Here is a 26,576-nt window from a genome sequence, read left to right as displayed (position 1 = left end):
CAGACGACAAAGTCAAATATATGTATACACACGAATACGAATAAAAAAAAAGTTTTGTCGTTTTTATGAAAACATTCAAGTAATTTTTATTTTTATTTTATTTCCATATTAGATAAAGTCATAATAAACGGTCAATGACCACGTATTAATATTTTTAAATTAAATGTAGTGTGTGCTTCAATCGAAATACTCGAATTTCATTTGCCAAACAGGCAAAATTTGAAATATTTATACAATATTTACATAAAATGAGTGGAAATCTGCGAAAAGAGGTAATTTTTATTGTATTTGGATTAAATTTTTACAATGAAATCTAAACTATAAAATATCAAAATTCTCAATTTTCGGTTTAGAGTTTATTTTATATTTCTATTAATTTTTTATTGTAAATTCACGTATGTAAATTTCAATTAAATAAAATAAATAAAATTTATATTCCATGGAAGCTTCAATATATAACTTTTTTTAAATTATAAAAATGCCTTGAATTCGGTTTTTAGAGATTTAAAAATACAAAAAATTGCAGGTACTTAAAATATTCAAAACATTACACAGGACCAGATTGAACACGTTTCAAAACGATGAACACGCACTTCAAGGTAAATTCTTATTTATTATAAATTGATTCCGAATGTTAAGAAGATTTTAAAAATTATTAAACTTCTAAGTAATGAAATTATAAAATAAAAACAATTTATAATTCGTATTTAGTTGTGAGGAAGAAGATAAATGACGAATACCGGAAGAATATGAATATAGGAGATACTGAAACCATTAAACAGGTGAATTTCTCGTTCTTAACAATAAACATATTGTTATTGTGAATATTTAAAAATTTCTTTCTTCTCCAGTTGAATGAAACTGCTTTGGCTGTGGAAAAGGAAGTAAGAACTAAAATAATACAAGCCGTTCAAAAAGAACCAGGAAAATTCGGTAATTACGCTTTATTAATGAATATTTCATTTTATTTACAATGAATTCAATTTTATTTACAATGAATCTAATTTTATTTCTAATGAATTTAATATTTTAAATTTCTACTGAATTTAATTTTATATTTGTAGTGAATATTTAATTAAAATCATTAAAAGAAAGAACAATTTTGAAAGTATGCTTCAGGTTGTTAATATAGAAGCGAACAATATAAAAATAAGTATTTTGCGTAGTTAAAGTTAATATCTTACTTTTGCCTCTGCGACCTTGAGAGAAAATTTATAATATACTCTTCGTATTTTCTTGGAGAAAATCGTATTTTATTGCTCTTCTTTTTTACCATTTAGTAATTTTATTTACCTGCGTATTAATTAATCTTTTTTACAGAGGTTCGAGTAAAAAAAGACAATTTAATCGACAACTCTGCAATGCCCGATTCAGCAGCTTTTAGTTGCAATTTATCTACCAAAACTTGTAATAGTGCTCCTAAAAAAAATCTTTAGTGTCCATCCAGGTATTTATGTAATATTTGTACAGTTTATAATTATATTTATTCATATTTGAATAAATCTGTATTATAGAATAATATAAACTTGCAAAAATTAAATTAAATTAAAATTAAATTAAAAATCAAAATTTAATTTACTCTCCAAATGAATAATTAAAATTTAGAAGAATTTAGAAGAAAACTGAATTAAAAATATAAAATCTGTTTAATGGAAGCAGATTTATTTTTTGCTCGTAAACTTGTTAGTATTTTTTAATTAGACTCTCACTGAATAAATATTTAAATAAATAAACTTGTTATCTGATAAAATATACTTTAATTTTTTCTAAACTTTTTATGAAAACACAAATGTATTTACAATATTAATATTTATCGTACTAATCCGTACATGTTTTGATAAGCATGAACAGCAGTTATTTTGAACGAATGTGCAATGAACACATAATGTTGATTTCTAATTATCTGGATCTTCAATGACTCCCTCCATTCGCATTCTGAAAGTTAAAATCTATTTAATTATATTAATTTCTTTCACTGTCTTTTTATATAATTCGACGAATAAATTGATGTCTGCCAATGATAAGATAAAAAATCTTGTTGATTTACAGTAATTATTTTTTTTTCTTTTACAATTTACAATGAAAATTATTCAAAAAAATACACAAGAAATTTTATAACACATTCGTTGTTATTGAAATTTAAGATAAAAAAAATTGGACTTACCGGTTTGTTAATGATTAGTATATTCATGATTTTACTGAAATGAGGTCACACAATTTAACAAAGTTAAAGATTAATCAAAAAAATGTCAAAGGTTCAGGAGGAAAAAATAAAATGGAATAAAACGAAAATTTTAAATGCAGAACAAATTACAAAATGCAGAAAAAAATTAGGGGAAATAAATTTTGATTATTTCGATTAATGACAATAAAATAATTACTATTAATTATTATTAACTTGTAAAAATGATTAATTAGATTAAAAGATTTTTTTTGAGTAATTAGTAATTTTTTCGTCCATAAAAAATGTGGTTTTCACTGAAGTCAGGAAAGATTATTAAAACACACGGAAATTTATTGAAGCAAAAGCAATAATTTCTTATTATTTTACAGAATACTAACACATGTTCTGGATGATTGCGAATTTGATTTATTAATTCTGTAGGTTTAATTTCTTTAGTGCAAATACGATGAACAGCGGTAAATAATGGAAATTTATCAGTCATGTTTTTAAGTTTCAACATTCCATTCACTTCGTCTGCGGTAGCTGGACCTTGCAATTTCTGTCCACCCAGAAGTTCGTCTTCCAATTGCTTTATTGACTGGAAAATAAAATTTAAATCTCATTAAATTTTTATTATTAAATAATCTAATTTTTCTTTTTTTTTTGTAAATAAAATTTCGAAATTAGTTTCTATAATATTGAGATAAAAATATAAAGTAACTATTAAGAGAAAACACCTTTTTAAGCTGAGAATTTTTATACCTTGTCAGATTTCACAAATTCCTCGCAAACTCTACGATTTCTTCCTCCGTAGCAAGTGGTAATAAGATCGGCAACACCACAGCTTTCGAAAAATGTGGACAATTTGGAACCACCGTAAAATGTGTCGACAAATTTCACCATTTCCATAAGACCAAGTCTTATCACAGCAGCTTTGGTGTTGTCACCTAATCCTAGACCACTCACGAATCCCGCAGCACACGCCACAATATTCTGAAAATTTCAATATTTGAATTAGAATCAATTTTGAATTATGTAAATAATAAAAAATGTGAAAATTGTAAAAATTGCAAACTCTTGTTCCCAAGAGAAATGCAAATTTGTCAAAAGAATTAGAAATCAATTTTTAATGATAATTCTATTTTGTTAAAATGTTACAGGATGGATTACGTAATATTCAAGTTACCTTAAGTGCACCGCAGACTTCGACAGCTTCGCAATCCTCTACCACAACGACCCTGAAATCTGATGTTTGAATGATGTCCCTGAGAAGTGGTGCCAGACGTTTATCTTTGCAACCTGAGAAAATGACATTGATCTACCTTTAGTAAAGTTTCATTCAGTCTTTAAATGGAATTTCATAAATCTTCAATCTCCATTAATATTCATCGCATCTACGTTTCTTTTTTTTGAATATTTATGAACTCTATTCGACAGTTCTGTTCAAACATACGCAGACTGTTTAATTATCGCTCGAAAGTAAATTTGCGAATCTAAATTTAAATTTCATTTTAAATTCAATTTTCAATTTAATTTTTCATCTATTTTTTCATTTTATTTTTCATCTTTTTTCATCATTTTATTTTTCATGTATTTTTTCATTTAATTTTCCATCTATTTTTTCATCTATTTTTTCATTTCATTTTCCATCTATTTGTTCAATTTATTTTTCATTCTATTTTTTTATTTTATTTTGAATTCCATTTTTAATTTACTTTTACATTCAGTTTTCAATTTAATTTTTTATTTAATTTTGAATTCAATATTTAATTTACTTTTAAATTTAATTTTCAACTAAATTTTTCATTTAATTTTGAATTGAATTTACTTTGAAATTTAGTTTTCAACTGAATTTTTAATTTCATTTTGAATTGATCTTTGAATTTACTTTGAAATTTAATTTTCAACTGAATTTTTCATTTAGTTTTGAATTGAATTTGGAATTTACTTTGAAATTTATTTTTCAACTGTAAAAGTAATTGAATTTTGAATTTACTTTGAAATTTATTTTTTAACTGAAAAATTAATTGAATTTTAAATTTAATTTTGAATTCACTTTGAAACTTAATTTTCAATTGAATTTTTCATTTAATTTTCAATTGAATTTTGAATCTACTTTGAAATTTAATTTTCAACTGAATTTTTCATTTAATTTTGAATTAAATTTTGAATCTACTTTGAAATTTAATTTTCAACTGAATTTTTCATTTAATTTTTAATCTATAAATTCAAAGTCTAAATTTGTATATATTTTTATTAATTAGTGAAATTACCAATAGTTGTTTCGCAGAACTTTTCCTCGGCTACTTCATTCGCTAAATTTGCACCCATCAATACGTAGCAAGGAATTTTCAAATTTTTCTCAATCATTTTCGAGATTAATTCAATACTGCCATCGGCTCCGGTTGCAAAGCCCTAGAAAAGTGAAAGTATTTTGATATAAGAAAATACAAAATTAGTGATTAAATTTCCCTTAAAAAGTGACATACGAAATTAAAGTACCTTAATTAAGGACAAGCCAACTGCGGTTGATTTAATTTTTCCAAGTAAATTCGCGCAAAGCGGTGGAATGAATTGATGAGGAATTACAAAAACAAGAATATCTGCATCTTTTGCAGCTTCTACCACATCTGGAACAGCTACCTGTGAATTAAAAAAAAATTTATTTTTAATACTATTCGAAAAATTGTGTAATATATACAAATTGGGAGTTTTTTTTCTTTTTGGAAGTTTCTCTTTGAATTTCTCAAATATATTAATGTGAACGATGTGAACGAAATCAAAACTTAAAATACTTAAATACTTAATTTTAAAATATTAAATAATTAATAATTAGTAATATATATAAATTACGTCTCTAAAAAAAATTCTTCTTCTGAATTACATACTCTTTAGAAATAAAATAATTGTAATATTGTGTACACGTATTTAAAGAACTTTTATAAAAATTTATACACCAGTGAAGAATAAAGTATTTCGAATCAATTAAAAAAAATTGTTTTCTCAATTTCTCGCATTTTTCTTTTTTAATTTTTTATTAATAATTTATATTTTTTTCCATTTTTCTCTTTTTAAATCTAAACGTAATTTTCAGTAAATTTAACAAGTTTAGATTGAATAAACAAAGATAAGATATTTGCTTGGGTGTAACAGGGAAAATTATTGTAATAATGTGCAGTGATAAGTATGTTCTTTTTTTGATTAAAATATTTCTGCCGTAATTATTACATAATATTCTTTATATTAAAGATAAAAAATATTTTCTATTTAAATTTTTTACCACTACTTTAATTTTTATCACCAATGTACAATTCACTTATAAAAGAGAATTTTTTTTTTACTTTACAATGTCTAATTTTGCTAAAGAGAGAATAATTTAATGTTTTCAAAATCTGATAAATCCGTATATTCCTATTTCGAGAAAATGAAAAAAATGACAATTACCAAATAGAAATCGTTAGAAATTTAATTTCATGTGAATTTAGTATTTGAAAATGGATCACAGAGAGTGTAAGATTTTTTTTTGATAATATTCTTCGAAAGTGGTAAACTTTTTCCTCTTTTGTAACTTGATGCAATTTTCAATACTAATTAAAGTATCAGCAAATTCTTTTTTTGAAGGAGAGAGAGGGGAGACTTGAACATGTATTTAGTTGCTTGTCTCCACTCGCAATTTACAAAGAACGAGTTTCTGCGGTTCAGATCGGATCATATTTTATTTCTCCACATTATTTGTGTTTCAAGAGTGTAGGAAAAATGAGATTAAACTCAATTGTTCCGAATTTCAAGGCGGAGACCACTCAGGGACCCATTGAATTTTACGAGTGGCAAGGAAATTCGTGAGTAATTTTAATTTCATTTTTTTTAATTTTGATTTCGGTTCATCTTTTTTTTCATTATAGTGTCCTTTTTTTATTATTGTACAAAGTTCTTTTTTTTATTTTAGTGTATTTTTACATTTAATTTTCCAAATATTTGTTCATTTTATTTTGCGTCTATTTTTTCATTTTATTTCCCATCTATTTTTTCATTTTATTTTTCATCTATTTTTTCATTTAATTTTCCACTTATTTTTTCATTTTATTTTGCATTTAATTTTCCACTTATTTTTTCATTTAAATTTGAATTTAATTTTGAATCTACTTTTAAATTTTATTTTCAATTCAATTTTTCATTTATTTTTTCATTTAATTTTGAATTTACTTTGAAATTTAATTTTCATTATAGTGTCGTCTTTATTATAGTGTTTTTTATTATTGTACAGAGTTCTTTTTTATTTTAGTGAATTTTTACAATCTTTTTGATTTTTTTATGCGACAGTCACTTTTTAATTATTAACTTTATTCACAATAATTAAAGATTTTAATAAATTAATAACTTATTTAATTTTGTTAAAGGAATTCGAATTATTAATTATTAATGCATTTTTATTATCTAGATGGGTGGTTATATTTTCACATCCTGCTGATTTCACTCCAGTTTGCACAACCGAACTCGGTCGACTTGCCGTTCATCAGCCACATTTTGATCGACGAAATGTAAAATTATTGGCACATTCGGTAGACGATTTAAAAGATCACGTCGATTGGGTGAACGTAAGTGTCTCAATTTTAATTCTCTTTTCCTCCAAAAAAAAATAATTACCATTATTGACTTGAAAATAATAGAATAGAAAAAATAATTGAATTAAACTTAATTAAATCTGAATTATTATAAAACTATTTTATTTAATATTTAAATTCTTTTTTAAATTTATTTTTGCTTCCTCATAGAAGAACGAGATTTAAAAAAAATCATAAAAAAGTATTTAAATACAATTCTTCTTCTATGAGGAAGCAAAAATAAACTAAAAAAAAAATTGAAATTGAAAAATTTATTTTTTATTTAATTTTAATTTTTTATTTTATTTTCCTAATATTTTTTTATTTTCCAGGACATTAAATCTTATTGCCAAGATATTCCCGGGGCTTTTCCATATCCAATCATCGCCGATGGAGACCGCAGTTTGTCTGTGCAATTAGGAATGTTGGACCAAGAAAATCAGAAAGATCCAGAATACGCAGATACAGTTCGGGCTCTTTATATCATCAGTCCCGATCATCGTGTTCGTCTCTCTATGCATTATCCAAAATCCACCGGTCGAAATGTCGAGTAAGTGCAAAAATACAAAATTTTAGATTTTTTTTCAGTTCTTAATTTCAATTTAAAAAACCATAATTTTCCTTTTTTACAGTGAAATGTTACGAGTGATCGACTCTCTTCAGTTGGTCGACAGAAAACCTCAAATTGCTACCCCAGCCAATTGGGTCGTAAGTACTCCAAATTTGTTTTATTTAATTCCCAAAATTGTCATCAAAATGGAAAATTTCAAATTCTGAAGAAATAGAAATATTTAAATAGAAATATAATAATTAAAAAAATTTAGTTTCGAAAAATTGTGCGTTCTTGAAGTTAACGTCGAAAACTATTATTCGTGATTTTTACTTCAATTACAAAAAAAAAATTGTTTTATTCATTTCGGTTTCGTGAAAAAAATATTTTTCGACACTCAGCGTCACTGTTAAATTCAGGGAATTAAATTAAATTCGTTAACAAAGATTAATTTTTGAAAATAATTAAAATATTTCGAAATTCTAGCCCGGAGAAAAGGTGATGATCCTGCCAGATGTGAAAGAAGAGGATCTTCCTAAATTATTCCCAGGCGGAGTGGACACAGTTTCGATGCCATCGGGAAAAGTTTATGTTCGTACGACTACTGACTATTAACAATGTTCTCTAAGCACTACTTTCTCGTAAATTTTAAAAATTGTGATTTTTAGTTTAATACAAAAAAAGTAAATTAATTAATTATTAACAGAAGTTAACAAGACTGTCATTTAAAAATTAATTCACTAAAAAACTAATATTTCTTCTATGAAAAAGTAATAACTTACCACATTCGCTGGAAGTTTGTGTCCTGGAAGATATTTAACATTTTCATGTTGTTCGTTGATAATTTCCGTCAACTTTTTGCCATCAATCATTTCTTCGAACACGTACATGGTGACCGTCTCTTCGAATTTTTTGTTGAACTTGACCGCATTGGCTCCGATAATTTTTGCAATAGCCGAACCCCTAAAAATATCAACGAAAAAATTAGGGACAATTTTGTAGAAATTGAGGAAACTAAGAAAAACTAATTCAATAATTAATATTCTTTTCAATAAATTCAATTTAATATTTTTTCTCAATAAATTCAATAATTAATATTTTTTTTTAATAAATTCAATAATAAGGAAAAATAAAATAAAAAAATAAAAATCGAAATTACCTATTTTCAAATTAATTTATTAAGACAAAATAGTTAAAGTTGAAATTTAAAAAATGTTAAGAGAGAGAAAATTAAGATAATTTTTTTACCATTTTTTTTACTGCGTTTCAGTAATGCGAGTTTGAAGTAAAAACGTACGTCGTATTGAAAATAATAAAATTAAGAATGTACAGTGATTAATGCATCACGTATTTTTCTTGAAATCTCAAAGGCGTTTAAAGTAGAATAATTTAAGTTATTGGCTTAACAAGGTATGGAGACAATGAGATGCATTACGTGTTTATCAATAGAAATGTTTTTGCAGAATTGCTTCTCATTTGCATTGAATCGTTAATTTTATTTATTATCCAATTACACCTATTTTACCGATAATTAAAATCTTATTTTATTCAAAGTGTATCTTTTTGTCAAAGAAAAAAAAAGAAAAAAAAAGAAAAAAAAAGAAAAGTTCAAAAAAGTACTATCAGAAGTTATGTAAGAGAAAATCTCGCATATAAAATTTTTCATCTTCTTTCTTGTGTAATAGATTTTTGTGATTGTCATTATATTGGCACCTCGTTGTTAGCCTTGAATTCTATAGACGTCAAGCAGCCTTATTAAAGACTCTTGTGTGCCAAACGTGACTTTTTTTTCTTGTCTCAACAAATTGACTTTAAAAAGTCATAAAAAAAAATTTATCCCATCTGTCTTCATAAATTAATTTAATATTCTTCGGTCAATCAAACTTGTCTTGAATAACGAAGATCGAATCAAAATTGTAGTTTGAAATAAAAAAGTTTTAAACTTACCAATTTCCACTTCCGACAATGCACACTTTTTGCTTTGGTTTAGACATTTTTGTGTTTTTTTTCTTCTATTTATGGAAAAGAAGGAAAAGGCACTTATTTTTCAGTACCGAAAATGAAGAAAAATTTCTGTCCACTTGTTCCCGATAAACTTAAAAGTCGCGGGACCAAATTCCAAATGACCGACCGACTGACTTACTAAACTCACTTCGGTCTTTCTTGACCTTCGAGATGGTCCTGCATAATTTACAACTTGTCGCGCAACTCCTGGATAATCGCCAATCCAAAACATATGTCAACACGAAAATTAGTCGAAATGACCTAAAAATTAACAACTTGTTGATAATTGACAAAATTCTCTCCTCTCTTCCCTTAATTAATAGTAAAAATCGTTGATAAAATTTTTATAAAATTGTTAACTTCAAAATCTCACAAAAAAGAAAAATATAGTTAAGTTAATAGTTAATTAATACAGTTAATGTTTGACATTTTTTTTGCAACGAAACATACCATTTATTAATTAACATTTCTAATTATATTTACACTCCAATTCCATAAGTTTAGTTTATACGATTTCAAACAATTATAACGTAATTATTGTTATTCGACAATAATAATTTAACATTTCTGCCAATCTCTAAATTTACTTATTTTGTAAATTAAAAACAAAATATCGAATTTTATAAACTAATCGTTTAGAATTTATAAAATTCATTAATTCATAATAATTTCTGCCTTATTCGTAAATTAGAAACAAATCCCAAATTTTATAAATTGTCTTTGTATAAAATGTATAAAATTCATTAATTCATAATATTGCTGCCTTATTCGTAAATTAGAAACAAATCCCGAATTTTATAAATCGACTTTGTATAAAATGTATAAAATTGATAAAAATTCTTGAAAATTCTTGAAAATCAAATAAAGTTTCGAGGCAATAACGTTTCGTAAAAAATCTGAGTTTCTAGTGAAAATTTCTTCTTAGGATATTTTTATATTGTGTGTAAAAAGAGTAAAAAGTGTAAAAAGTAAAAAATGTAAATATGCGCAAAAAACAAAGTTTGACTATTCCAGCGAAATTTCTCCACTGGATTTTATATGGCATCGTTTTTGCCTAATATAAAGATAAACAATCTTCTCTGTTTCTTTTTCAATAAAACCTGAATTCGACTAGTATTTTCAATATTGACTGTTGACGGTGTATACAAATTATTTTCCCAGATCTTTCCCTAACTATCAAACGCTCATTAATTGTTAACATTCTGAAAAAAAAACAAAAGTAAAAATAAGTCTGAATTCCGAAACATTTTTAAAAACGAAAACGAATTCAATTTGACTTTAAATTCGTGTTATTTTTTTTTATATTATTGTCTTTTAAGTAACAAGTAACAATTTCTTAAAAATTTTGCGCTCGTAGAAATTAATTTATTCGTTTTTAAAAAGAAAATTCCGGATTTTCAGACTTATGAAAAAAAAAATGAAGAAGAAAATTATCTAGCAAATAAACTTTGTATTACACTCTTGGAAAGAATGTATAAGTTTTCAGTTGATCCTAAATTCTTATTTCCTTCTTTTGAGCAAATTCTCTTCATAAATGACATCGTGGAGATGAAGCCTGATCCTGGAATTTGTCGTCTTCGTCATCCCTAAATATGAAATGAATTGAATATGATTAGTGAGATGATTTCAAAACAATACAATTATTAAAAAATAAGTAATAATAATATATTAACGAAACTGTTTAAATTAAAAAGCAGGCAAGCGGAAACAAAAAGAAAAAGAAAAGGTAAAGCACTCCAAAAGAAAGAAATCCTATTTTTCGTAGCTATTAAAATTCTTTTTCTTTTAAGTAAAATTCTTTTTTTCCTTTAAGTAAAATTAATAAATTGACAATATGATTGTGATGAATTATGAAAATGAATTACGAATAAATGTTTTATGATTAATTTTCAGTCTCATTTGGAAAAAATTAATAAGAAGATAAAATTAATATTTGTATATTTTCTATTCATAATTATACAGAGAATAACATTATTTACTCTACAGAATAGAAGACAAACTAAAATTCGCCGTTCAACGAGACTTGTAGAATTTTTTATACTCTTTAGTAATAACATTTTTATATAGATTTCACACATTAATTACTTTTTTTGGTCTATTTTTATTTTTTTAAATTTAATTTCTTTTTAAAGAAAAATAAAAATCTCCATATTTCATGTACATATTTAAAAATATATTCTCTAGATTTATAATAACTTTTCATTACTTTTTTTTGTCTAGCTACTGAAATGACAAGATTTTATTCTAATTTTTGGTGCTTTTGAAAATGTGCTCTTATTTTTTGTTAATAATAATTATAAATAATGTGACCTACAATACAGCATTTAAGCGTAAACTTTCTATTAAATTATTTATGGAGATTTGAGATAGTTGAAAATTCTAAAAAGGAAGCAACATATTTTTGTAGCGCGCGCTAAACTACAAATACAGGATGCAGCCATTATCACGAGTTGAACTTAAAGATTACAAAAAAAAACTTAAAAATTACAAATTTGATAAAATAATAAATTAATCAACGCAATTGTTTAAAAACAAATTACAACAAATTAAAACAAATAATTTCGTTAAATAATTAAAATTGTAATATTAATGGTAATTAAAAATTGTTGTTAATTGTAACTATAAAAAAACAATGAAAATAACAATAAAAATAACAAATAAAACAATAAACTAACAAATAAAAATTATAATTTGTAAAAATAAATAAAAAGTGATTTTTGGCGCATCGACTGCATTTTCTTTGTACTTATCACTGCGAGTTAGCGTCCTTTCTCTCGAAATGACTATTATTTATAGTAATCTATAATTATTATTATTACCGAATTCGCTTTACTAGCTACTATATCTTTAAATTACCAAAATCCATAAATCAAATTTCTATCTCCTGATATGAAATCCAGAACATTTTGCAAATTATTTTTAAAAAATAGAAATTATTCTCCTATCTAAACTTTATAATTTCGCCTCGTAAAATTTTAAATCTAGTCATGACTTAAAATACTTAAAAATTATTTTAAAAATATCAAAAATTTACATTCGTATTTTCGATTCAATGTTAAGATCAATTTTCTTATTTAAATTTAATTTTTTTTTTAATTTGCTTAGTATTTAATGTATTTATTTACTTGGTTGTAAATTGTTATTAATTAGATTTATATATAAATTCCCGTGAAAGTGTATTTTTTTGCTTATATCTTTTAGATTTATATATTACGTTTTTTGCACTATCTACTATACATTTGACTTTCAGTGAGATTATTTAATATTTAATAATATTAAATATCTTTACTTATAATATTTCAAGTCATTGAGACTTATAAGACTGACTATTCACTAATTAAACAAATGCATAGATATTTTCTATTAAAATCATGTTTAAAAAAATAATTTCTCTAACAACAGTAAAATAAACATATATTTTAACAGGACGCGTTAATATTCTGTAAAAATATCAACAAATGCATAATTCAACACTCTCATTTTTTCAACAATATTCGATGTCATCAATTATTTAATAATATACAAATGATGACTATACGCTTATGTACATTTCTTATATATATTTATATATATACAATTGATAACATTCGTATAACCCTAGATTACTGAAAAAAATTTCCAGTTATGAAGAGAAAAAGAAAAAAAAATCTTTGGTTAAGAAAAATGTACATAAGAGAATTTAGAGCATTTTCAACACTCTTTAAATAGAGTGCAATGAGCTAGTAAAGTTATTTTATGTGTAAGGCTTACATGTGTTCCGGATGGCTTCGAATGCAATCGATAAGATCCGTTGGCTTTAGTACTTCGGTGCAAATTTTGTGAATTGCAGTGAATAATGGAAATCGTACTTCCATATTTCTTGCTTTTAACATGTAATTTACTTCTTCTGCTGTGAAGGGTCCTTGTAATTTTTGACCGTTTAGCATTTCCTTCTCCAGGACACTGATCGGCTGAAAAATTGTACAATCATTCAATTATTTCGTTCACGATGAAAAATTATTTTACTTAATTATTATTATTAATTCAATTTATTATTATTTTATTTTTGAAATTAAATCGTACTTTATCAAATCAAATACAATTTAATCTGATTCGAATTAAAATTGATTTGAATTCAATTCGATTCGAATTAAAATAGTTTTGAATTAAAATTGATTTGAATTCAAATCGATTCGAATTAAAATAGTTCCGAATTAAATTTTATTCAAATAAAAATTATTTGGCTCTTTAATTTTTAACAATAGACAAGTAATCCAGTGACAATTTTTTAAAATTTACTTTCATTTAATATCATTTAATAGCCAAATATTTAATTAAAAAAAGTATCGAAAATTGCACAATTTTCGATACTTTTTTTAATTAAATATTTGGCTTCGTCAATTTAGATACGATCTACATATGTAAGAAAAACAATTCGAGAAAAAAGCTTCTTGAAAATTCGTCACAGTGGGACATCTGCGTCACGTGATTAGTTATAAAGAAAAAGTAAAATACCTTTCCAGTTTTAACAAAGGCTTCGGAAACCTTACGATTTCTTCCACCATAACACGTGGTGATAAGATCTGCCACTCCACAGCTTTCGAAAAATGTAGTGAGTTTTCCCCCAGGGAAGAAAACATCCACGAATTTTATCATTTCCATTAGTCCCAGTCTGATAACGGCGGCTTTTGTGTTATCTCCTAAGCCAAGACCGTCAACGAAACCAGCTCCACAAGCCACTATATTCTGTGAAGGAAAAATTTTTCTATTATTTTCTAAACAAAAATGAATATTTATTTAATTAGGTACTAAAAAAATTGAAATATTTCTAAACAAAAATAGAAATAAAATTAAACATTTCTAAAGAAAAGTAGAAATAAAATATTTCTAAATGAAAATAGAAATAAAATTGAATATTTCTAAACAAAAACAAAAACAGAAATTAAATTAAATATTTCCAAATAAAAATAGTAAAATTGGTAATTACTTTTAAAGCTCCACAACATTCGACAGAGTCAACGTCCTCGACGACCACAACTCTGAAATACGAGGTTTGGATAATATCCCTTAAAATAGGACCAATACTTTTATCTTTACATCCTGGAAAATAAAAGTTAAATAATGTACAAAAAAGGAAATAATTCTTTTTATGAAATAGGTGTAAAAATATTTTTCCGATCCAACGATTTCGAAGCATTAATATTCTTTTTTATCTTTATCACAATTTATTTGCACGAAGATAAAAGTGATTATTTTTATTCAATGAAACTATTAATTTTTATTACATTAAACACCACTTTCGATAAAAATTGATGATAAATGAATTTTTTAACATATCGCGGATTTGAACAAAACTTTTATGCCAATTTTTATTATTTACACGCTAAACTATTTTCTACATGTAATAGAAAAGAGAAAATAAAAAAGTATAAAAAAGGAAAGGAAAATAATAAAAATAGGGCTATTTTTTAACACTATTTTCAATATAAAATATTGTGTTAGAAAAATTAAAATTGAATTGAAATTGAAAAAAAGAAAATTGAAGTAGAAATAAACGGAGCCATTTTTCATTTGAATAATATGAAAAACATATTCATAACTTTATACAAATAGTTATCTAAACTTTGTCAATTTTCATTCAGAAAAATATTTACACTCGTGCTACAGTAAAAAAAAATAATTTCAAAAGTGGTTAAAAATAGAGAACCTTGAAATTTGCGATAAAGAAATATCACAAAGTTAGATACATATTAAAATAATAATGAAATCTCTATTTAGAATCATATTTGACAAACTCACCTATTGTAGTTTCACAAAACATTTCGTCTGCAACTTCAGACGCGAGATTTGCTCCCATTAACACCGATACAGGAATATTTAACTCCTTGGAAATTATGTGAGAAATTAATTCGATTCCTCCGCCTTCCTTCTGATCGAAACCCTACAAATAAGAGAACATTTAGTGTCGATAATTAATTACAATTATTACAGTTTTAATTATAATTGCAGTTAAAAAACACAATGAAAATTACAGTTTCAATTATAATTACAAATTGCAATTGCAATATAAAAGTATCTACTTACTTTAATTAGAGATAAACCAACCGCCGTTGATTTAATGTTTCCTAAAAGTGAACCACATAGTTTACGAATAAATTGATGTGGAACGACAAAAATTAGAATATCGGCATCTTTCGCAGCCTCCACGACGTCTGGAACAGCAACCTGAAATTATATATTTTTGTATAATCAAAAAATATAGAAATTGATTTAAATTAATCATTTTTCAAGTTAAATATTATTTAAATATTCCTAAAGTTCCAAACGTTCAAATGAACGAAATTTATTTATTTCTTCTCCAAATAAAAAGTTAATTACAATAATTTTGCGTCACGTTTCAAACAAATTATTGTTTCTGAATATTTAATTTAGGATTTTAATTTTTCTTATTATCTTTTATTACAAATATTATTACAAATTATTTACAAATATTATTAATTGTACAAAAAATATTTCTATCGTGACTCCATCACTTCTTTTTTCTTTTTTACTATTTCTTTCCATGTGCTAAAGTTCAAAATGAATAAGGAAGTAAGAATGGTGAGGACAAAAGTCAGTTTCTGAATCATAGAACACCTTAATTAATGGGATCAAAGCACAAAGTACGTTAAACTATTTTGCCATAATTTTTAATCTGTTGCGATATTTAAAAATTCAGAGAGAATTTTAATTATTAATTATTAATTTTAATTGAAATTCTATTCAGAGAGAAAAAAAGTTTTTTTCGAAGAATTTTTGTCATTTTTGTCTCTTTACTCATTTAACGTGTCATATTTTTTTTTTGTAAGTCTTTAAACGGTTAGCAAAAGGGATTACATAACAAGAAAAATGTATAATATATGAAATGATGTAATATGAGAAACACTTGTGCATTTTTTTCATTTTTAAAGACCATATGCGTAATTCTCACTGCAATATAATATTTCAACTTAAAAGACAAAATTAACATATTTCTGTAAGAAACACTTTTTTTTATTGTTGGCTAATTATTCATTATTATAATAATTATTAATAACAGGAAAAATTTTCATAACTTAATATAAGGGGGAAGAGAAAGGAAAGAGAAAGAATTATTCTTGCCCTGAGAAAGTCACTGAAAAAATTCTTGCAAATGAAAAAAAATATCTTTAAAAAATATTCTTTATATTCTTAAATACTTTCAGATTTTTTCAGCGTGGAAAAAAATTGAAAATAAAAAATTTCTTTAATTTTATAATTCTTTCCTTAATCGTAATTACACTCATAATCTTCTGCCTCAAGGTCTTTGATAAATTACTCTTAAATTTGTTTTTTTAAAGTTATTTTTATCTTGTTATTTTTAAGATAACGTACTAAATTGCAGTTTACAACTTTCGAAAAAAAAGATTTTTATTAACATGTTTCTATTATTTGTAAACTTATTTTTCAATTAACGATAAACAGTTCTAGACGCAAAGGTAGGTACTAAAAAATAAAATCAATAAATAAATAAACTAATTTTTAGTATAAAAATAATCGAATCATGAATGCACATCCTTTTAAAATTAAAGGTATTTGTGTGCACTTGCAAAATATGAGAATGTGTACAATAATCAATACTCTCCTGGTTTATTTTAAGGTCAAGGTTGTTAAATAGGAAGGTCTAGGTGAGCAATGCGACAATAACCAAAAATAAATTTTTCCTAAAAAATTCTACTTTTGAATTAAATTCACCTTTAATTGTATTTAAAAATTAAAATTATATTTTACTCGATATTCATGATTATTATTCTATTTGAAATTAGTATTTTTATACTCTCATTCGACAAACTGATAGGAAAGTTTAATCTTCGTATTTGAATTTATAAAATTCACGATAAAAGACGAAGTTGAAGTCCACAACGTTGATCAACGAAAAAAATTTATTTAATTCAATCAAGTATTATTTTTAATTTAATATTTAATTGTAAAATAATTATTATCAAAACATAAATATCAATCTTTTTTTCCAAATATTTTTTTGTCAATATTGCTGCGTAATTTTTAATTAATTTACTTAGTGAACAATTTTTTTTCGTTGATCAACGTTGTGGACTTCAACTTGGTGATAAAAGAATTCCATGAAAGAAGAAAGTAATTAAGGAAAATAATTATTATACAATTTAATTTAATTCAATAATTACTTTTAAAAATGAAACTCTTAAAATTTCATTCGAAAAAATGTCCATTTGAATCTACTTTCGGAAAATTCATTTTTGAAAACGATTTTTGTAAAAATAAAAAAATTCAATTAATACTCACAACATTATGAGGTAATTCGTGGCCAGGGAGATATTTTACATTTTCGTGGGTCTCATTGATGATTTCCGTTAATTTTCTACCGTTGACCATTTCTTCGAAAACGTACATGGTAACTTCATCTTCGAAAGTGTCTAAATTTTTGGCATTGTCTCCGACAATTTTAGCGATTGCTGATCCCCTAAAATTAAAAAAAGTAATTTAAAAAAAACCAATTATTTATTAAAAATGATTTTTTATTTAATATTTTCAATATTTAATTCAATCTTCTGCTCTTACAGTGCAAGATGAATGGCAGGAAGAACATAAAAGTTTTAATTCAATTTATTTTCGTACACTGCAGTTATAATTTCCGTTCAATTCTCTACGAATTAACTAACAACGATTACAATCAACTTTAATTATTAAAGAATCATTTCGAAGAAGAGGGAAAAAAATTATTCGTAATATTTCTAATTAAAAAAAAATTATTCCGAATTAATTACATTTTCCGAATTATAAACTCACTTATAAAAATAAATTCAATTTTCAAAGTGCATTGGATTTGGATTTTGAATCTGTAAAAAATGAGATAACGAAACCAGTTTTAGTCAAATATTTACAGTTCAACTTTTCTTTTTAAATTTTTATTTAAAAAATGCTGGAAAAAATAGAAAATGAAGTATTACATAATTTCTCCTAGTCAGTGTATAAGCACTTGTGAAAACAATTTTTAATCTGAAGTATGTCAATAAAAAACGATTTTTCGAATACACAAATAATTAAAAACAAATACAAATTTCCCAGAAAATCAATTTAAATTCAACTATCAACTCTCATCCGTTTTATAATGTATCATTAAAAAAATACAACTTATTCGAGAAAGGTAAAAGTATTTTATGTTTATAAAACACGTTTCTGTAAATTTTTTTAAATGAAAAAAATATACATACACCTATTAGACGAAAAATATCAATACTTTTGATAAGAAATCAAATTGTATAGTAAAAAAAACTCACCAATTTCCGGATCCGATAATGCACACACGCTGTCTGGCTTCCATGGTAGATTATAGTGAAACTTTTGTAAAATTAATTGGAAAGAATAAGAATTTAATTGAAATAATAAATTCTAAACGACATAGACAGCTCCAGTTGTGAGACACAAGTAAAGTTTAATACTGTACTCCGAAGAAATCGTGCAAAAACTGTAAGCACAGACTGTGGACCCTGTGGACGGAGAGAAATCAGGAAACTAAAGGAACTATTCTTCAGGAGCGTAGGAAGCAGTTAATAATTAAGGTGCCAGTTCTTTAATTTTCAAAAAATACTTTTTTTCTTAAAAAGGAATTTTTACTGTAAGTATACTCCACACTTAGTAAAATCAAAAAATCCATAAATATTATTTTTTAAAGTGTTTTAAATATTTAAAAAAAAAATTTAATTATTAAATAATTGATTAATTAAAAAATATAAATAAAATAAATAGAAAAACTCCAAATGTTGATACTTTTAGAGTTTTTCTATTTATTTTATTTATATTTATATTATTACTTATAGATATTTTTTAACTAATTAATTATTTAATTAATAATTAAATTTTTCCATTTATTTTATTTTAATATTATTATTTTTAATATGTTTTGTTTTAAAATTATTAACTAAAATAAAAATATGTATAGTTGTATAATTATATGAATGATATTAATAAATAAAAATTGTTTCCTGAAAATATGTTTTTTTCAATCTTGTGCAATCGATTCTACAAATATTAATAGAAATAAAAGAAATTCTTAAAATAAATAAGTAGACAATTTTAAAAATCGAATTTTCAAGTTTTAAAATTTATATTTATATTCGAGTACATTAACTTTTAAGATTCCTTTCTGTTCAGATTTTGAAAATTTAAACTTCAAAACTTGTGGTTTTTTTGAAAAATTTCAATTAAAATAAAAATGATAACTTATTTGATTAAAAATACTTTTTCTACAATTTCTACATTATTATAATTGTAAAATTTTAGTCTTTAGCAAACTTTTGCTAAAGACTAAACAAGTTTTTGAAAATTTTATAATTAATTATTATAATTAAAACTAATTATAATTAAAATTAATTATAATTTATATTATATAAGTTTAAATTTTAATTATAATTTACAATTATTATTATCTGTGCTAAAAAAAATAATGTGGAAAATACTAATTGCAGAAGCCTGTAATATTTATATTTTTAAGTAAGAATCGGAAAAAATCTGACAAAAAGTGAAAAAGAAATTGCTTTGAATTAAAATCTTTAGAAAAGGAAATGGAGAGGAAAAAATTGAAAAAAATCCACAAAGATATCATTATGAAATGAATTTAATTTAAACATTATACAGCTTGTGACAAAAATGTAATGCTCTCATTCTTACTGTTTGACCGGTTGTATAAACTGCACACGTTTTTACAATCAGCATTTTTTTATACCATTTATATTAGTATAGTATTCTTATTATTTTATCAGACAGATTCACACATCGTCCGCAGCATGAAAAAATGTAACCCTATTGTTTTTTGTGTTTTGTTTTTTCTTTGTGTGTTAAACATTTTCCTTGATTTATCCCCCCGCCCTCCCATCCCATTTAAAACCCCCTTTCAATACATGTAGCAATAAAAGCATCTTTAAGATGAAAAATATGTAAAAAGTTGAATCCCCGATGCGACGGTACGGAGCATTCTTTAGGAAGAAGATTCCTGTATTGTTGACCACTTGAGGTTTCTTTTTTTTTATCCTTTAATAATAATTATCGGACTGATTGAATACTTATTATTTTTGTTTGTGCTTAGTTCCTGTCAGTGGCTCGGAGTTTTTCTTCCACAGCCTCTTCGGATGCCTCCGAAAGATCCGTTGCTTGAATGTACTTTTGCACACCGACTAATGATTTCTTCAATGCATCGAAAGAACTAGAGTATAACATCTTCTTCTTCACTTTCGCTGTGTCGGGACACCACGACATCAGGAACAACTTTTGTTTTTTAGAAGCCTGAAAAAGAAGGATTGTAGTTAATAAAACGATATAATTATAAACTTATCGTTAGGATTTATTGACAAATAGATCTTCAAACTATTTTGGTTCAAAAAGTTCAAAAAAAAAAAATAAAAACAGAAGAAATTAAGAATAAAATACTTTAGTCACTGTTGAAATTGAAAACAGCTTATTGATAATTATAATTTTGATTAGAATTGGATTTTCAAGTCAAGAAATCTGGTTTTTGCTTTAACAAAAAAAAAGAAAAAGAAATTGTCTCACCTCAGATGTACCCTGGCATTGATGAGTATATTCAAAGTCGAAGAGACCATAACGGCACTCCCCGCTTCCGCCCTTTTGTAAATCTTCGAGAAAAGCGTCATATGCTGCATCACGAGGTCCAATCACTTCGACATCGATCTGCTTCTCATCCTTAATATAAAAAATAACATACCGATGTTTCTTATCTTTTTTTATTTCCTCGTAAGTTGTCTTACAAACGTCCGCCACAGTGACTCCAGATGCCTGAAAATAATATCATTTTTTATTCCTCCTGTATACGCTTCAATAAATATTGACGGTCATGTTCGACACTTTTTTTAAATCTAAAAATCAATTCTCACCACAGCTTAATTATTTAATTATTTCACCAAACTTTAAAAAAATAATTAACATATTTATTGAATAAAAAAAATCTCCAAATTAATATAGTTTCAAGAATGAAATTTTGCTGCGAGAATTTTGAATAAAAATCAAGCTAAAATTTTGAACATTCAAATGAACGAATATTTTTATTCAATTCGAATTCTATTACAAAATATTGTTTTTTAAATTTGGAAAATTAATTTTTAATCGAATAAATTTGGAACGAAATATAAAAAATTAATTTTTCATCAAATATTTTATTTTTCATGTCAGAATAGTAATTTTGGGGAAATATTTCCTTCGATTGAACGGGACATTAATCATATTATGCAAATTGTCAATTTCAATCAAACTGAAGATAGAATCATAATAAAAAATCAGATTCGCCTGGAAAATTGTTTTATTTCACAAATGAATAATTTTGTCATTTAACAATGCCAAAATGATTAATTTGTGAAAATAAAACAATTTTCCAGATTCCAATATATGTAAAAAAAATAAAAGAGTCGCAGACACTTTTCATTTGAAATTATAGAGCAACGCACCACGTGTCCAAGAACATGAGATAACTTTAGAATAAGATGGAGGAATCTCTTTTCGTGTCGAATTTGTGCGTGGGAAGATTTTATTTTTGTATGTCCTCGCGTTTGTCCGAAAAATAAACTTTAAAGATTTTTCCCTTCAATATTGATTGGAATAATGTACAACAAAAGAGCAATAAATCAATTTACGAGAAACTTTACTCTCATTGCAATTTTTAATAATCTAAGTTTTTGAATACATTCAAAATAAACGAATTTTCATTAAAAATAAAAATATTTAATGAATAATAATAAAAATAATAAAAATAATAATAATATAATAAAAATAATAATAATATAATAAAATAAATAATAAAATAAATTAAATAAAATCTTTTCTAAAAAATAAATTGAAATTAAAATTGTTATGAATGAAAAATGATAAAAACACTAAAATATCAAATGTCACGAAATTTACTTACTCCTAAATCAAAATATTGCACTCATTATTTTGATTTTCTCTGCCAAAATATATTATAAATGCGACTGGGTATCATTCCAAAAAAATTTGCATAAAAAGATTTTTCCAATTGCATAAATCGAAAAACTTTTAATTTTAAATTGCGCGAATAATTTTTATATAGTTTAATTTTCCATTTAAAAAAGGGAATTATTTTCGGTATATAAATACGAAAAAAGAGCTTTCTGTTTAAATGATAAAAGTATGCGTCATTCTACAGGAATGGAAGTAATTACGATGCGTATATATATGCGTCATAGTGAGGGTTAACACACTACCATATTCAAAGAAAATAGATTAATTTATTGAATGAAAAAAGAAGAAATTTATATCGAATAAAAAAGGAAATTAAATTTAATAATTTTCTCTTGACGTTTGCTTCTTAAATCTGGATATATTATGGGGTAAATAGAAAAAGGGACAAAAAGTTATAATTTTTTTTAAAGAAATCTCTTTTTTTTTTATTATTTACGAAATTATAAACCAAAACAATAAACTGTATTTTTAAGAACTTACATCATATTATCTCACATATAACTTGGCAAAAGTTTATGTTTGTTTCCCATTGAAAACGTAATGACGTCGAATTTTATTTTGCAAAATATTGACGTAGCAATAAAAAATAGTTATATGAATTTGCAGAATCATTCTTCTGAAAATCTGAATTTATTACTCAAAATCATAATAATATAAATAAAAAATATAGAAATTCCGTGAATCAGAAAAAATACTTGACGTTCTTTAATGATCATATTTGTCGAAGTAATTAATTGATTTATTTTCGATTAAAATAATATAAAACTAAAAAATTATTGCTGCTTTTCGAAATAATTTTCTTTGATAATTTAGCCGAATTTAAAATTGCTCCCGCAGGAGAATTCCGTCATAAATTGTTACAGTTTAGTGACAATTGATGTTTTTTGTGAATGAAAGAGCCTTAAGTGTGAACAAGTTCGGTGCATATGTTTGGTGGGGGAGATTAGTTATTATTAAAATTAGAAGCTGGAAAGTGAAGATCCCAACTCGGTTGTGTGCATCGATCATTGACACGCACATCTGTAGACGAATCATTTTTTACTCCACACCATATGCAATGTAAATTCAAGTATATTTAATTAAGAAATTTAATAAATAAATTCAACGAAATTATAAATTTAATAAATGCAACGAAATAATAAATTTAATAAATAAATTCAACGAAATAATAAATGTTATAAATAAATTCAACAAAATAATAAATTTAATAAAATCAATTCTTTAAAACAAATCAATGTTTTTAAATTTAAACATTTTTTAAGAGAATTGAAACAATATTTATCTGACAAAACTACTCGACAACTACCGGTGTTGAGTACAAGAAACCTTTTGTTAGTACAGAATCTTCTCTGTATCAAATTATTTTAACAAGTATCAAGTATCTCACACAATTTTCATAAGGTGACTGAACACCTTCTCAAATTTCAAATATAGCCCTTTTTAACAATATTTGTAGCTAATTGTGATTAAAAATAATCGAAAACAGTGATTTTTAACTGAAGAAAAAATTTTATGAAAAAATTATAATTCATAAAATGGAAAAGTTTGTGAATTAAATTTCGCAAAATATCAAAGTTAATTTGAAGAAATTCAACGAGTACGGTAGAATTAATAAAAATTCAATATTTATTTACTGTAAATTTTTTTTAGAAGAAAATAGTTTTTATTTTGTTGTGACGTTAATAACTGTGAAAATACGAAAAAAAAGTTACGACTTTATGCTCCAAAGAACTGGAACTCAATAGTAAAATAAATTCAGTAGAACATTTCTCTCTTTTATGAATTTTCTCCAAATCTAACGTGTTTCTAATAGAATTCAGTGAATTGAATGAAAATTTTAAATAAATAAACGCTTGTTTAATTGTTTAATATCGAACAAAACTATCAGCGTACGAGGAATCGATAAAAAATAATTAAAAAAGATTTTAAAAAATCCAGGAATTAGTTTGAAAATAAAATAATAAAACTGTGTTTAAAAATTCTTCTAGAAACTGAGAAAAACAGAAGATTTAAAATTCATATCCCAAAATGCAGCAAAAGTATCCATGTGAAACTCAAGGTGAGACACATGTCTTTTAATGGCGAAAAAAATATTCCAAATTAGGAAATAATTACTAAAGCTATTCTGACAGATGTGAATAGAAGGATGCTTAAACATAGCTGGGGTAATATCGATCCTGAAAATTCACGACACATATTTTTCAGCCGGTTTGTTACGAGAAAAAAAAAGGATAAGCACTTAATACCGAAAACACTGTGTGCCCTAGAAAAAAGAACAATTTTTCGAAAATCTTAAAAATATTACATCTTTTTTCGACACAGACTTCTTGTATTTTTGAGACTAATCATGAAATCAGTATCGTCACGGTATCACAAACTTGAAAATGATTCATCCGTCCGCTTCCTGAATCCACTGATCCATAAGTAAACCTTTCTTCTTACGTTGAAAAATACAAGTTCGCGAATGTTTAAATAACATTTTTCAATATCAAATATCCACAAGTAATACATTTTTAAATAATACAGGAGAAAATGCCATCAAGTGTGTGTAATATGATAAAAATTATTGGCCTCTGGGATTTATTGCCGGGGTGAAAATGGCGGCTGGCGTGTCTAGTCCGGTATAACCACAAAGTGTCGAACGCCGGTTTTTAATTTAATTGCATTCATTGCATGTAGAAAGTTAAATTTTATATTTACCATTTTATAAAGTTGTATCCAGTATCAAAAAGACACGAAAATTAAAATACTATTGACACTTTCACAAGGCCTGAGTTAACTTTTAACTGGACCTCACAGTTCAGTCGGGGGTCGCGAACAACGGGAAGGGAGGATCCTGGCTTTCTGCATAAAACTTGTACTCCTACGCTTGCGCGCGCGCACTATTGTCGATTTCTGATTGGTTGAAACAAATTTCAGACAGCGCGAAGTAGCAATAAATCAATAGGCCCCTTGGATATTATACCTGACTATTGTTACTCAAAATGGTATAAATCCTTCAAAGTTGACTTTTATCCTATAAATTTTATTGCAAAATTGAAAAAATAATTTCCTTTCTTTATTTGATCCTATTTCTTTGTTCCCCTTGGAAATTACAATTAAGAAATTTGAAAAAAGCGCCAATTTTTCAAACCGGGAGTCGTTGTTCCTTGACACGTACCTGAATTAACAGCTAGAATTTATTTAATATTTTTTATCAATAATATTATTGGAAAATTTTGTAAATATTTATTCGAATAATAATGCTTTAATATTACAAAAAATTGTTTCATTAATTACTTTAAATCGAAGGGGGGATTTAGTTAATTTTCAAAAATAAATTGCAAATTTCTTTGCGCGTGGGTTTTGCGTTATTCGGTCACTTAAAAATAAGGAAAGAAAAAATATTCTAATAGACAAAAATTTATTAGTTGTTAAAAAAATGAATAGATAATTTATTCGAGAATGGAGTTTTTTAATTTACACCATTTACACCTAAGTGGAAAAATATTTTTTTTCAAATTTTTAATAGTTTGGGACCGATTGTCATTAATGCCGGTCATGTCAACCAATCACTAGACGGAGCGTGGGGAAATTGCCTTATATGGTCATTGGCATGCAGCAAATAAACTGAAATAAACGATAGGCGCGCATGCGATTGTGATTAGAAACAATGAATTAAATTTTATTTATAATAAAACAATAATATTGTTTAAACATATTTATAATATAAAAGAAAATATAGTTAATTATTTGATCTTGAGCGGAGCAAAAATAACAACAGATAATAACATTGATAACAGATAACGACATTTATTGATAACAATACTTATTAAAAAGTTATTATTTTCCAATAATGTAATTTTTTATACTCTGTAATTAAAATATGCCGGTCATTTTAACGAATCATCAGAAGGAGTGTGGGGAAATTGCCTTATATGGTCATTGGCAAGCACCAAATAAACTCGACGATTAGAAATAATTTGGTGGAATTTACTTATTCAAAACAAATAAAAATATTTAAAAATTTAACAGTAGAATCGAACTTAATTATTTGTTAGGAAGTAACAAATATCTATAATAACATTGCAATATACTGATAAAGTCTTTTATTGATAACGTCTTAATTATAAAACTGATTGAAATTATTTTTTTGTATATTCCATAATTATAATTGAAATATGAAGTTTTTTTTAGTTCGAAATTTTTTCAACTTTTTGATTACATTTCTTATTTTAAAGTAAATTTATAATTTATAATATTTTACATAAATTAG

At 25.0% G+C, this 26,576-nt stretch overlaps 5 protein-coding genes across 6 annotated transcripts; 2 read left to right on the top strand and 3 right to left on the bottom strand.

The window, feature by feature from the left end:
• The first annotated feature begins 37 nt into the window (after positions 1-37).
• On the top strand, positions 38-3,460 carry LOC122509036 (complex III assembly factor LYRM7). Its single transcript, XM_043622782.1, has 6 exons — positions 38-272; positions 527-599; positions 712-782; positions 852-933; positions 1,321-1,447; positions 3,325-3,460. The coding sequence occupies exons 1-5, from the start codon at positions 249-251 to the stop codon at positions 1,434-1,436; spliced, it is 366 nt and encodes a 121-aa protein (XP_043478717.1). The 5' UTR covers positions 38-248; the 3' UTR covers positions 1,437-1,447; positions 3,325-3,460.
• Positions 1,729-9,603, bottom strand: LOC122509034 (glycerol-3-phosphate dehydrogenase [NAD(+)], cytoplasmic-like). The gene is made up of 8 exons (XM_043622780.1): positions 9,263-9,603; positions 8,098-8,278; positions 4,667-4,807; positions 4,438-4,579; positions 3,351-3,463; positions 2,927-3,157; positions 2,563-2,762; positions 1,729-1,935 (listed from the first exon to the last, which is right to left on the bottom strand). Exons 1-8 carry the CDS (start codon positions 9,307-9,309, stop codon positions 1,896-1,898), a joined length of 1,095 nt encoding a protein of 364 aa, XP_043478715.1. The 5' UTR covers positions 9,310-9,603; the 3' UTR covers positions 1,729-1,895.
• On the top strand, positions 5,828-8,023 carry LOC122509035 (peroxiredoxin-6-like). The gene is made up of 5 exons (XM_043622781.1): positions 5,828-6,003; positions 6,603-6,759; positions 7,098-7,315; positions 7,398-7,473; positions 7,802-8,023. The coding sequence occupies exons 1-5, from the start codon at positions 5,921-5,923 to the stop codon at positions 7,928-7,930; spliced, it is 663 nt and encodes a 220-aa protein (XP_043478716.1). The 5' UTR covers positions 5,828-5,920; the 3' UTR covers positions 7,931-8,023.
• A 144-nt stretch (positions 9,604-9,747) lies between the features above and the next one.
• Positions 9,748-18,854, bottom strand: LOC122509033 (glycerol-3-phosphate dehydrogenase [NAD(+)], cytoplasmic). 2 transcript variants are annotated; one of them, XM_043622777.1, is made up of 8 exons: positions 18,613-18,854; positions 17,618-17,795; positions 15,383-15,523; positions 15,098-15,239; positions 14,286-14,398; positions 13,814-14,044; positions 13,070-13,269; positions 9,748-10,905 (listed from the first exon to the last, which is right to left on the bottom strand). In XM_043622777.1, the coding sequence occupies exons 1-8, from the start codon at positions 18,654-18,656 to the stop codon at positions 10,848-10,850; spliced, it is 1,107 nt and encodes a 368-aa protein (XP_043478712.1). In that variant the 5' UTR covers positions 18,657-18,854; the 3' UTR covers positions 9,748-10,847. The 2 variants fall into 2 exon arrangements, with proteins under 2 accessions (XP_043478712.1, XP_043478714.1); XM_043622779.1 differs by lacking the exon at positions 9,748-10,905 and having other exon boundaries at positions 12,138-13,269.
• Positions 18,855-19,931: 1,077 nt separating this feature from the next.
• On the bottom strand, positions 19,932-25,180 carry LOC122509031 (cofilin/actin-depolymerizing factor homolog). Its single transcript, XM_043622774.1, has 3 exons — positions 25,022-25,180; positions 20,882-21,124; positions 19,932-20,614 (listed from the first exon to the last, which is right to left on the bottom strand). The coding sequence occupies exons 1-3, from the start codon at positions 25,022-25,024 to the stop codon at positions 20,414-20,416; spliced, it is 447 nt and encodes a 148-aa protein (XP_043478709.1). The 5' UTR covers positions 25,025-25,180; the 3' UTR covers positions 19,932-20,413.
• Positions 25,181-26,576: the final 1,396 nt, after the last annotated feature.

This window comes from Leptopilina heterotoma, unplaced genomic scaffold (assembly GCF_015476425.1).
Source record: "Leptopilina heterotoma isolate Lh14 unplaced genomic scaffold, ASM1547642v1 Lhet_59, whole genome shotgun sequence".
Classification (NCBI taxonomy): domain Eukaryota; kingdom Metazoa; phylum Arthropoda; class Insecta; order Hymenoptera; family Figitidae; genus Leptopilina; species Leptopilina heterotoma.
The sequence above is the reverse complement of the archived record's forward strand: the minus strand, read 5'-3'. Positions and strand labels throughout refer to the sequence as shown.